The sequence below is a fragment of the Leptonotus elevatus genome, chromosome 5 (genome assembly GCF_054856555.1).
Source record: "Leptonotus elevatus isolate MCC_2025b chromosome 5, RoL_Lele_1.0, whole genome shotgun sequence".
Classification (NCBI taxonomy): Eukaryota; Metazoa; Chordata; class Actinopteri; order Syngnathiformes; family Syngnathidae; genus Leptonotus; species Leptonotus elevatus.
This window is the reverse complement of record NC_141243.1, coordinates 10,111,394-10,125,000: the sequence shown is the minus strand read 5'-3', so window position 1 is coordinate 10,125,000 and position 13,607 is coordinate 10,111,394. Positions and strand designations below refer to the sequence as shown.

The 13,607-nt window shown below is 37.2% G+C and overlaps 1 protein-coding gene across 4 annotated transcripts in view; it reads right to left on the bottom strand.

Moving 5' to 3' along the window:
• gpat2 (glycerol-3-phosphate acyltransferase 2, mitochondrial) overlaps positions 1–13,607 on the bottom strand; it is an 85,850-nt gene that overhangs the window by 29,994 nt on the left and 42,249 nt on the right. For all 4 annotated transcript variants that reach the window (XR_015094827.1, XR_015094828.1, XM_086075869.1 and 1 more), the window contains exons 3-11: positions 8,607–8,701; positions 7,396–7,491; positions 7,215–7,294; positions 5,562–5,672; positions 5,082–5,204; positions 4,513–4,612; positions 2,629–2,762; positions 1,483–1,582; positions 58–237 (exon numbers count right to left, since the gene is read on the bottom strand). Coding sequence is in view for 2 of the 4 variants with exons in the window: in XM_086075869.1 (XP_085931995.1) it covers positions 58–237; positions 1,483–1,582; positions 2,629–2,762; positions 4,513–4,612; positions 5,082–5,204; positions 5,562–5,672; positions 7,215–7,294; positions 7,396–7,491; positions 8,607–8,669 (987 nt within the window). In the remaining 2 variants the exon portion in view is untranslated. The remainder of the gene's footprint in view (positions 1–57; positions 238–1,482; positions 1,583–2,628; positions 2,763–4,512; positions 4,613–5,081; positions 5,205–5,561; positions 5,673–7,214; positions 7,295–7,395; positions 7,492–8,606; positions 8,702–13,607) is intronic.

The following is a 13,607-nucleotide window of genomic DNA, read 5'->3' as shown; positions in this document are numbered from 1 at the left end:
AACAGATAGCGCTTGTAAAAAATCTTGAGGGTGCTTTGTGTGTTTGCAGCCATTTACCTGCATGTGTGTCTCTGGCACACAATCATAAGAGATACCCACAGGGACCAGACTGATATCAGGGACAGATCCCTCTTTGATGAGCTGCCTGATGTGAGCCAGCCACTGGCACCCCTGACCAGACTCTGCTGACACACCGACACTTAAGGCTTGGCCCTCATGTAGCAGCTCATGTATTAGCTGAAGAGGAGAGAAAGAGAGAGAGATAAGAGATGGTATAGAAGAAGGTGTGGAAGGTCGTGACAGTCGGGAGCAATTAGCATAAAATGCCTGCCATGCATTTTAAATTAGACATTAGCCAAGTGACAGGTCAAGGCCCTAAGGGGCGGAAGAAATAGCATAAAAATATGTTTGGGGCAGCTGAGGAACAAGAAGTCAAAATGCAAACTGGATAAGGAGCAGACATAAAAGAGACTACAGGGACACTTCATCACTACATTCAAGAATATTAAATTACGGGGTAACAAAAACTAAAGTGGAGCGTACTCAATAAACAATAGTGGTCTATTAACATTGGCATATAACCAATAAACAAAACTGCTTTCAAACACGCAGCCAATATATTTTCTCACATTAATGGTCAAAGAGGGGTACAAATACACACAGAGTCTCTCATAAAGAAGCCGTTTGTTTCACAAAGATTGCACTTTTGTGAATTATTGACTGGCCAAGCGCTTTTATTAAGATATATGGCAATATATTGATCTTCATAAAACCAGTTACGCCTCCAAATGAAACACATCTTCAGATAAATGATACAAAGCACGAAGGGCTCCCTTGCTGGACACAAAAAAGAAGCTGGTGATAAGGCGATGAGCAGTTAAAAATGAGAAAGACAAAAAGGAAGGTATGGCATTACTTGAGGAGTAAAAGCAATTATTTGCGAAAGGAGGAATAGTGAGTGTGATGAGACTGAGTTTGAGGAAGAATTTAAACGATGGTGTTTATTTTGATTGAAGAGCTGACTGGGTGGGGATGAAAAGAACAACAAATTACAAGGCCAGATAGCTATCTTGTGCTTACCCAGCAATTTTATATCATCGCCAGCTTGAAGATTTTTTCCCTTCAGCAAAATGCATATCGCATCATGTTTTTCTGATTCATGACCCAGACCTTCATTTCCATTCACTTGTGAACAGGCCGTTTGTATGTTTCAAGACAACGCGGCTAATGAGGAACTGCTCCAATTGTCAGGCTTGAATAGATTGTGCGGTGAGGATGGATTATTTATTTTATTCTATTAGAGTGGTGAGTCAGAGAAAAGGGAGTGTGGAACCTGATTTAACCTCTGATGGATTTGCATATGAAAGTTAAGCAGATGACTGTCATTTAATGACATTTAACTAGGGCACGAGAGCTCATCATGGAGAGGAAAACTTCAAATGAGATTTAAAGTTCATCTTTGAGACAACACGTCAAACTTACAGATGTCATGACAGGTGCGTACAGACCGTCCATTTCTGCATCCTGCTCAGTCGCGGCAGATGGCGGCAAGAAGATCATGCCAATTTTCTGAAGGATCAACCTAAAAGAGAATCCGCCATGCATCATTTCACACCAATCTCACGACATCTCAAGACATGACGACACATCAAGACTACCGATGGGCATCATAACAGATTTGTTGATTAACTGATTGATGATGCTTGTGTGCAATTGAATGGCTCTACCGAGAAAACAGACAAATAACATTACTGGTATTATAAATATTTTATACTATAGTAATACTTAAAAACTTATAGGACAGGCTGACGTTCGCCGTAACGTAAATCATTTCTGGTTTCCGGTTTCGGTCCTCTATATCTGTGTAGCTTAGTGAATAAGACACTTGTTTTTTTGTTGTTCAAAGTTGTATTTTGACCCGGTTAGAGCTAGACGTCTTAGAAAAGTAGGGCTGGGTTTTAAAAATCCAATAATCAATATTGAATTGATTTTCTTTTTCGAGACTGATATCAATTCATAAACCATGATTTAAAATCTCTTTTCCCCATAAATTTATAAGAAAATTTAATTTTGAAGGACATTTTTTTTGTATCTTACCGTTTTCTTGAAATTTATGATTCACGTGAATTTAAAAGTATTTGTTGTTGTTATTTAAGAAATACCTGATTTATTGCACTTTAAGACAATTCAGAATATTTGTAATTTATATTTTCAATTATTGAATTAGAATTATGAAATATTTTCCATCATCCTTGCTGATGTCAATGTTTATGTAACACGTCTGTGATTATAACACGTGTTACTTTCATTAATAAACGGAATCATTTAACCAGTTGCTGCCCCCGCAAAATTTAATTTGGAATTTAATGTTTGTAGAGTTTTTATCATGTCCAAGAGCTGATCTTTCATAATTAATCAATATTGGACAGAAGTGCAGTGAATTGAATCGAATCGTGAAAAATCGAATCAAACTGCACTCGAAATCGAATCGATTGAGTAAATTAAAAAGAGACCTATGAGATACGAGTGCTTTGAGCGAGCACGGTCACAGAACAAATTAAACAAATTGTTTACTTGTTATCACGGTGCTGTTATAATGTGATGGAAGTGTGGACTTCTTTTTTGTACCTGAGGAAGGAATTGTTGATTTGGACTGGACAAATTGCATATGGGACTCTCAGGTTGTTACAGAAAAGCACCAGGGAGAGGAGAACGCTGTCCACGATGCTCTGACGCACATACACGTAGACCAGCAGCGATCCCTGAAATATGTAATAAAAGCAGCTATGCATAAACATCATCCATCACATCGCGGTTCTATTGTAATTGTAACAATGCTGGGTCTTGCATGTGTGCAAGGATTATGGTGGAGAACATCAGAATAAGGTAGACACACCTCAACGTGACTTGTTTTTACAATAATCTACATTCAAGTTATTAGGAAATGTGCACGTCTCTATAATGAAAGACAACTATGTATACAAAATGCAGAAACCAACAACGATTCTCCAGAAAGAACAACTTGTTTGTCAGCTTATAAAATCTTTTTTCTCATTATTATTACTATTACGCAAATGAAGATTTAATTATGGCAGACTTGATTATATATCCACAGAGAAATAAAATACAGTTGTACTTTTCAGACTATTTTAATGAAAAGCGAGCAGAAAACAAGCAGGCAGAAAAGTCTTCCCCCCCCACTAGAGTAACCTCATTTTATAATGACTTATTACTCTGCTTATTGTTCTGCTTTTTAAGTATCTCGCACTTTTATACCTACTCTTTATTAGTGAAGGGTAGCGCTAACTGGAGAGACTAAAGGGGTACAAATTATGCAGCTCGCACATTAGCGTTGAGTCAAATCTCAGTTCAATTAATTAGCTGTTCGTACTTCTGGCTGACAGCTCCTCTGTTGTAGTTCCTAAGTGTGTTAAAATTATGCGTTAATTCGTTTCATTTGCATCCTTCAATTCCTTTTTTATTTTTCTCAGTTTTGTCTCTTTTCTTTAGCTTTAGATAATAAATAAATAAATCACCCAGGAATAAAATAATACAAACTTGACTACACTGACCACTATTGGCGAATAAAATTGCCATAAGAGATTAACTGAAGGCAATTAGAAAGTGATTTAATTTCAATTCAATCACATATTTAGCTGGTAGCTGAATGATTTGGAGGAGAATTTTAAGATGAAAGAATTGCATTGGATAAATAAAGCAACACTTTTAACAGCAAATATATATATATATATATATATATATATATATATATATATATTTGCTGTATTTAATTTTTTAATTATATTTTTTATATTCATTTTTATTTTCACTTTTAGCCATTTATTTATTTTGAGTTTTAGTCCATACTGGCAGGACGAAATGAGGGGTGGTCCTAAGCGTGTCCTGGGTTGGACTTGGATTGCAAACTGGCAATTAATGGTCGACTTGTTGTCGAGCAACTCAAGTCGCAAGTTGTGGTGGCAGTGGACAAGATAGTCGTCCATTGCTGAAGCTCTCCATTCAAGTCGGCGAGACTTTCTTATTCGCCGACCCGCTCACTTGACAAAAGTCCAACCCAAGACACGCTTAGGACGACCGCTCATTTGAATAACATTTTGTCCTGGCAGTATGGACCAAAACTGCCCAAATAAAAAATTAATAAATAAATAAATGTATAAAAGTGAAAACAAAAACGGATATAAACAAATATAATTATATTAAATACAAATTTATTTATTTATGTATATGTATATATTTTTGGGTGTTTTTATTTCCATTTATATTTATTTTTTGGATTTAATTTTCTAATTCTATTTTATTTACAATCCGTTTTTATTTTCACTTTTAGTCATTTATTTATTTAGTCTTTTTTTTTTTTTGGGCAGTTTTGGTCCTCCATAGTGCCTAATTTCAATCACGTTGTAGTCAGTCCAAAAACTCATGGCTTGAAACCCAGCATGATAGCAGCCGTATGCAATTTTAATCATCTGGAAATAATGTCTGTGTGTGTACCTCTTCTGAGGCTCTGTTCAAAGCCACAAAATGGTTGAGGTTCACTTGAATACTGCCAAAAACAGAGTCGAACATCTTCATCATCAACCAGCCCACACATCTAGTCACAAGCAGAGTGGCGGCAATGCAGACAGACAGAAGAAAGGAGATTAACATGAAAATTAATGGCTGATGACGACGAGAGTGGGATGACGCATGCAAGGCAATAATGGACAAACAAAAAAGGCAGTGAAGTCCTGCAAGTAGTCACATACACACTGCAGTGAAATCTGGCAATCTTCTTAATAATATTTTTATTTTCCATTTTAATTTGGAGGTATCTCTGTTACACTTCATATAATTTCTGTAACGGCAGTAACAATACTTCCACTGTACCAACCGCAACAGTTATCTAGATTTACAGTACAACACTTTCTATGGGAAATCTTTGGGTCTTTTTATGATTCAAATTTAGTCAGCCTTTCCGGAACGGATTAACAAAGAAAACCAAGGTTCCACTGTAAAATTGTATTATATTCTGCCAGCCTCAAATCTAAAACTTCATAGTATTCACATGATTAAAAACGCACCGTAAAAAACCTGGGGAGATGCAGGTATTAATTATGGGGCGGAATGATGAGATGGGATGGAGCTGCCCTTGGCTGTCACCCCCCTCAGGCGTTTTTGGGTTCTCTGCGAGAGCCTCCCTCACCCTGAAACACACGACAGTTCAGTTAAACACGCTCTAAATACACGTTTTTCTTCCTAAAACACTCTCAGTAGGACTACAACAACCTTGAGTGAAAGAGTTAGCAACATGCTCAAATCAATTATTTTGACAAACAGACAATAACAGACAATAATGTATGATGTGTGCCACTTGTTACACCGTTCCTGTCCATTCACTCCCCAGATGATACACTTCCTTCTCCGTGTCAGTGTTTGTCTCTTATCTGCTCGCCTTTTAGATTTTCTCTCCCCAGAACTGTAGGACCCCATTATATTTTCTGTATCTTCCCCTATCATTTATTTACTCTCCTTTTCTTCATCAGCTCTGTCATCTCTGGTACCTGTTACTCGCACAGACCCTCTCCTGCCGGCTGTTAACAGGACTCGGATAAACCTTGCACCCACTCACAAACAGCACACAGCAAGTCCTCCGCACGAGCCAGCCTCTGTACCTACAACAAAATGAAAAAAAACAAAAGTTAAATAAATAAATACAGGTTGAATAAAGTGTCTTGACACAACTTGCATAAGTTCTGAGGTCATTGGTTTGAATGTCGGCTCCGTCTTTTACTGTGTGTAGTTTGCATGTTCTACCCGTGCTTGCGTGGGTCTACTCTGAGCACTCTGGCTTCCTCCCACATTCCAAAAACATGCATGTTGGGTTCATAGAAGACTAAATTACCCGCAGGCGTGAATGTGAATATGAATGTTTGTTTGACTATATGTGCTTTGCAATTGGCTGGCGACTAGCCAAGGGTGCACCCCACCTTTCGCCTAAAGTCAGCTGAGATGGGCCCCAGCTAACCCATGACCCTATAAGCGCCTTGGAAAATAGACGGATGAAGTTCTCATGCAACCAAATGCAAAAGTCTCAGACCCACTTCTTCTACTGATGAGATTGATTTGCTTGATAATGTAATTTTTTGTAAAATTAAAACTTAGTGTAACGTCACAAGATCCTCAAACGTTTTCATCTGAAGGCTGGCATGGTATATGTCCATGCTTGTAATATTATAACTTAATTGTTTAAAATAAAATTTTTGGGACCATGGCAATATTTAAAATAGAACTTGTTTATACATTTTTGGGAGCAAATGAGTTAAGTACAACCAATAAACCTTATGAAATAGTTTTCTGGTGGCAAATGACCACTGTGATTGGCTGATGTGTGAAAAGAGGCGGTTTCATATAACTCTGAAATACAATGACGAAGAGGACTGTCAGCATTTCCTTACAACCCCAATAAACAGAGAGAGCCAGAGGAGATAATCTTGAGTCGTGACAAAAAATGGAGGAAATTCAGTTTTTTTTTGGATGAGTGGCTGCACAAGTTCACCTCTCTGAGGCATTTCGGGGAGACGGATTCAATGATCTGCAAATTCTGCCGTCGGGACGCACAACTTGCGGAAAACATGAAATTTGCTGATGATACTGGCACTGCCGGGCTAAACATTAACTTTACATTTTAGTATTTCAGCTGCATAACTTCCATGCACAATGCAATGTTATTAGAAAACATTGTAGTTTTTTTTATTTATAATTTATTGTCAAAGTATTTATCAGTAATACAGTGAAAATGTGAGGACATGTTAATATTTACATCAAAGATGTTATAGAGCAGAGGTGTCAGAGTCCGGTCCTCGAAGGACCTGAGTCCTGGCATGTTTTCGAGGTTTCTCTACTACAACACACCTGATTCGATGATCAGGATCATTATCAGGCTCCTGCAGAGCTTGCTGATGAGTTTAAATATGAATCAGCTGTGTTGAACGTGGGAAACCTCTAAAACATGCAGCACTCAGGCCCTTAAGGACCGAACATTGACGCCACTGCTATAGAGGGTATAAGAACCTAAAATGTTAAGAATAAGTTAAGTAAGCCTTGGTACTTTTTCTCCTTTAAAGTTTTGACATTGTTCAGGAAATACTTTACTTTGTCTCGGTATTTTTTTCAGCACATCCCCCAAACAGTATTTGGTTTAACATGTACATTACCTAGTGTGAGTCTCATTGACACCGAGAATATTGTGGAAGTCAAGCGAGGGGATTTGTCCAAACATCTTACGATGGTGTGTCTGAAAAATACAAAAGCGACATTTGACTTAGGTGTCAATATTTGCCCACATTATTAGAATACCATGGGAAAGTACAGTTAAGATTTTCTGTTGATTCTTACCAGGCTGTCTGGAGTGCACTGTTGGCAGCACTGACCCACAATTGGTCGGAAGATGCCCAACACAGGCACAGGAGTCATCTTTAATGACCATGTCAGCTAAAGGGTAAGAAAATAGAATTATACAAACACGCAACACTAGTCATAGATGATATACTGTAAATCAGACATGCAGCACTCAGATGGCAAAGTCCAAAATTCTGAATTAACTTTGCTGTAAAATATGGTGTAATGTGCTACAGTAACAGAAACATGAATATGTGACACGTTCATTTTATATATGCACAATTAGCAAATGTGCTTCTGAGCTTTTTATTTTATTTCGGTGCAGCATAGGCTGATATAATACAGGTATAGTGGCAACCAAAAATTGCAACATGACTATGAATACTAATACTGCGTTAGAACGAGGAGTGAACACAATGACATGATGCATTGTTTAGAATTCTGACTGATCCGGTTTAGATAAAACAGACTAATGAATCTCGTGAAATCAATGACTTTGATCAATGATAATGATCTGAGAAAACAGAACAGTGCACTGAATAAGTGTCTTGCCAAGACACTATTATACTAGAATGTTACTGCAAGTACCATACTAAATTTCTAGTGTAATGATCGAACCAATGTTTATTACTATGTATCCTGAGCAAGTGTGAGTTAAATATTGTTGGATGTTTCATAACTCTCTATGCGGTTTAATTTGTTTTCAGACTTGAATGGGAAATTATCTTGTGAGCCTCCACTACCCATCTTATAATATAAAGACTACATACAGAATAAAGAGAATAGAATAAAATATTACTGTAATAGCGGCATCACTGCTGATTACTTGTCATTAATTTGTATCAATAACAAATAGGAAAAAAAAGTGCAAAATAAAACACTGAAAACACACAAAGTCCGCACAGGAAAGCCAGAACCAAAATTCTAACCACAAACCTTAAGAGCTGTGAGGCAGAAATGCTCATTTATTCTCCTTTGCTAGGAAATGGTCAACAATTTTGCGTAGTAGATCTTCAAAGCTCAATTTTTGAGCAACCTTTGTATTTACAGAAATTATTTGTATTAAAAAAAACAGAAGCAAAATCAAATAGAAAGCACATGGAGCCACGACTGTTCCCTTGAGATTGGCAAGAACAAAGATTAGGAAATGAATGCACAGGGATAAATAAGATAACAATGGGAGAGAGTCATGCATGCGGTGGTCTTACAGCAGGTCTTTTCTGTGGAATCACCATGTCTCTAGTTATCCCACAATTCAACTGCTGCACCATGACGAGTCCAATACAGCCTTCAATGCAGTTATCTGACAAGGAAAAGATGGGGGTGGAGAGCATTTTAAGCATTTTATTAAAACACACACATATTGAAAAACAAACACAAAAAACAAACATCCAAATGCCCCAAGGTCAGTGTAACAAAACAATCTTGACTTCTGGCTCTTGCTCGGTAAAAATTCATAAGAGCACTCACCTATCTATCATTATTTGCTCATAGATGCAATTTCAACCAACTAACCAGCACTTCTCCGCCTCCTCCATCATAAATGTTCTTCTTTTCATCCTCGCAGGCAAAGAGAGGCAAGAGTCTAGCTTTCCCTGAAGCTGGTTTGACATCTGTTCAATTTCTAATGAACCAATGACTTGGGACAATCTTTTGATTTTGGCCTCGCAATAAAAGAAGTCACTCTCAACAACAACGAAAGGTACAAGCGGAAAGGTTCCCCACAAGCAGGTTATAAATTGTTAAAAGTAGCCTCAAAATATTATGTAACTGATTAGGGTTCATTCCAGCAACAAAAATTCTGAAAAGAAAAATTGTTGCAAGGTATACAGTACACACAGTAACTAAAATGTTACATTAAAATTGACCTCTACAATTTTGAAACCGCCCAATGTTTTGGGAAAGTATTTCTCAACAACAACAACAAAAAACATGATTTAAAAAAACCACACAGAAAATATGGCAAGCCTTTGGCAAAAATGGTAAAATATCAGCTCAGAAGGATTTAATCCAAATTGGGATGACACAACCATACAAAGGAACGATTGATAGAAAAGGAGAAATATGATGATGACCATTAAGATGGAAATTGGACAATTAGCTTAATTTTAGTCCTAATCGTACATTTTATCATAAGGACGCGCTGATATAAAAAAGATAATCTAAAATTTTCAAACTGTATTTTTGAATTTTCTTAACAAGGGTATACTAATACTATTTGAAATGAATAACAATAAATAAAATTGAAGTTGTTTCATAAGCAATTCTATGACTTTGACTGATGTTTTAAGTTTTTGCTTTACTATTTTATTACCAGTACCAAATTACTTTTTACAGGTATAGTAACAAAGTCAGAATTTTGGTACAGTGTTAAGTTGACAACACTATTTGGGCAGGACCAATGTGACTACTGGGGGACAGGCGCGATTAGTCAATTAACTGCTGCCTCCATCTCCTTTGTAATTAACTCATTTGCTTCCAATATTGCCATGGTCACAAAAACTTATTTATACGGTTTTATGTTTTTTTTTATGCTGGATAATACAGGTTTTGATGCAGCCTCTGACCCGAAGAGGCCGCTTAAAGCAATGGTAGTTATTACAAAAAACGGCCAGCAGGTGGCAGCAGAGTATAAGAGCTCAACCATGTTGCAAAAAGCTCTTTTCCCCAGTGTTTTAAACAGGTTTGTGAATAATGATGGAAATTAGCTATATTCTATACTTGTTTTCCTGATGAAAGAAGAGACTCTAATTTTCTTTTTGTAGGTTCCATGTTTTTCATTGCAATAGAACAAAATATTCTGTGGACCTTTCAAAATTAGTAAAAATCCAGTAAAACAGCCGGGAGCGAAGGGGGTTGCTTCAGTGAAAATGGCTAGTGGTGAATGAGTTAACTGTTGCTTTTGAGGAACTGATTGTTGATTTAGTGTGTCTTTAAGCACTGAGGAAAAACGGAGGTCACTACTTTGCTGCAACTAGCAGAGGCAATATTGATTTAGTCTCAACTAGTTGTGATTTAAAAGAACAAGATGACATCAGATATGGGATGTTGACTTCCCTGGGCAACATTATTCTTCTCAATATATCACTGGCGAAGAAACAGGAGTTCAACATAAAGAGATTCCCACCTGATTAATTGCCTTTAAACCTTATAGTTGAACTTTTGCAAAATGGTCAAAACTGAGACCTAAAACTGACCTGACCTGGTCTAAACAACTACTCTGATGCCTTATGAATACAAACTGAAGATAACATTTCTCCAAATCAACATATTTTAGATTGATTTGAAACGGTTTATGAAATCAAAAGCGGAAACTCTGATGTGATCATAAAAGGACCAAGTGCATCCAAGAGTCTCTAAAAAATAAAGAGATCTGGATCTCCACAAATCATGAACTCAAATGCAATTGTTGTTTTTTAATAATGGATACAATTCTGTAGTGTAAATTGTTTTCTGTTGCCAAGAGTCATCCTGATAATTACCGGTATTACGACAAATACCATGCCTGGCTCTCTCCTATTAAACCTCTTGGTGGTAATCATCCATCAGTTCGAAGACCCTTATTACATTCAAAGGAAGACTTTATGTCTTTGTATCTTACTCGGCTGAACCCACTCTGCCCCATTACTTAGCTAATTGAAACCCTAGCTTTCCTCCCCCATGGGGAGATGCTCCATTTCTCCTGGCTCAAGTTCCCACATTCATTATCAACTCCACTGGGAGCAAAGTCACTGATAAGAGGTTTGCAGGAATCAGCGACGCTTTGCAGGTGCAGTTCGTGATGGAGGGGATATGGCAGCAAAACAGCAAGTAAAGGGAATAAACTCCAAATTATGCACCTTGAGAATAAGCAAAGGCTCTAATGGGGTTATATAATCCACTTCAGAGGGAAAACACCACCGCATGGAAATGTGGCAATAGACTGTACTATTCTGTGTAAAATTTCCAAAAACCAATTTCCTTCAACATACTCTCATTTTATAATCCATCAGACTGAATAAGAAAATATAGAAAAAATGTCCCAAATTACCGTACTCTACAAAACGTGCTCAATTATTCCTCTCCTTAAAAGCCAATCAGTCAGTTACACTTTTCATTTCATTACATCCATTTGTTTTGGAGCAGTACACAACAAAACATCCCATGTATACAAGAATCCAACAACAGTGCAAATGCATTAAATGAGAAAAAATTATCATGGTTTTAAAATAAATACTATGCTGTTGCCCGCTATTGTAGTGGCAATCCTAATCTATACTAAAATAGAATCTATGAGATAACGTACAAACAAAAAGCCTTGTAATGATGTTTTGATTCTAGCAATACAAACATATCGGGTGATAGACTGAATTATTTAAAAGCAGCCCATGGTTTTCTTCATCAAACCATTGGGGACTGACAATTGTGCTGAGTATGAGAATACCACCACTGGGGCATCGAGATGGACTTTTATCTACGATCTGCAAGTAAACCTGGAATCGTAATACTGTTTATGCACACAACTATGCAGGAGATACGTCAAATGTCAGTCCCACTGCAACAAACACACACAGAAAATCAATGAGTGTATCAGTAGCTGTGCGTCTTGGAGCACAGCTGCATCGATTTCTTCACACTAAAGGAATTCTTTATACTTTCCCTTCCTTAAGCTTCCCACTTGCTTACTGTACACATCAATGCCCATGGCTCAGTGTAGGGAGAAAGTTCTTACATAAATGCATTATTTATGTAAAGGAAATATTTTTCAAAGTTTATAATGAATAAACAACAATCGCTGCTAAACAATCAAAACATTTTTTATGATCAATTCATTATGGCTCTCCTTAATTAGCACATTTCACCTTCATCGCCAACTCTGCAATGAGAAAAAAGCTTAAAATGGATAAAGGCATCAGGTATAAAAAATAGTGGTGGAAGAAATTATTTTTAAATGCACTTGTAAACAAGTGTGAGTCTAAAAATAAGTTTAATTTAGTCATTATTATTAAATAATGCAAAAATCAATCATGTGCACATATTGTAAGTAGAAAAAAGACTGTTATACCATAACACGATGATACAGGAATATATAAGAGTCACACATTTTTGATAGGTATTCAGATATATAATCAGTTTCTTTGCATTGTTTTTGAGGACTCAACTTTACGCAGGAAACTCCAGTGACTTAATAAATTGCAAGATAATAAAAACTGATAGTTGGAATTTATTGTTGGATTGAACTTGGCCTTTTCCTTGTTGTTTTTTTCTTTTAATATAATAACTTTGATGTTGTGACAACTGCCATCATCACCCTGCCAAACATCAACATCAGTTCTAATTATCCAGATTAACTGCTAACACCTGTGTGGCTGAGTGGAGCTTTTATTAATTCCCCCTTTTAATAGCAGCCAGCTTCGCAGCATGAGCCATCATCTCACTTGGGACAGACATGGGATAGATTCGAAATAGTAGGAAACAAATGTGACCTACTTAAAAGAAATCAATGTGGAAAAAATGCACACTCATAATGTCAACATCCTGCCACTGGTTGATTGTCTCAAATATTCAAAAGGGTGCTCCACAATAAGGGAAGATTGTCGTATTTTTTTCCTTATAGAAATATCTAGAGTCATTTGGAATTTGTGTTGACGGAGTACAAGTGTGTGAATGAAAGGAAAGTCAGTGGAAAGTAAGGTTAAAAGGAAAGGTTTTAGATTTATTTCTCCCACTAGAGAGACAGAAAATTCTCCCACCTTGCTGACATTTTCGGCCGTCACATCATTAGCGCTTTCTCCACTTCCCGGTGTGACGTGTTTAAGCACAGCTGATCAGATCAGGAAACCTTCAAAATAAAATCCCCCAACTCGACGAGGTCGCTCCCCAGCCCACCCAACCACCAAGCTCCAAAATACAAGCCTTAAAGCAACCAGCAGGTCACAAACTTACATTTACATAATAAACACATTGTTAATGTCAGGACAGTTTCCTTAAAGAAGGGGTAGCCAATGTGGTGCACCTGGTTCTCCACAGGGGGCCAATGAGATGCCTGTAGAGGACGTCCTTATGCAAGAACAGACACGCACACACACCTAACCTGGACATGTTTTTTAATTAAGCTGATCGTTCATCCCAGAGGTAGGAGGAAGCTGCATAGGTGCAAGTCATAAGTAGGTCTCAAGTCATAACCTTCAAGTGTCAAGTAAGTCTCAAGTTACTGTGAAAACAAAATC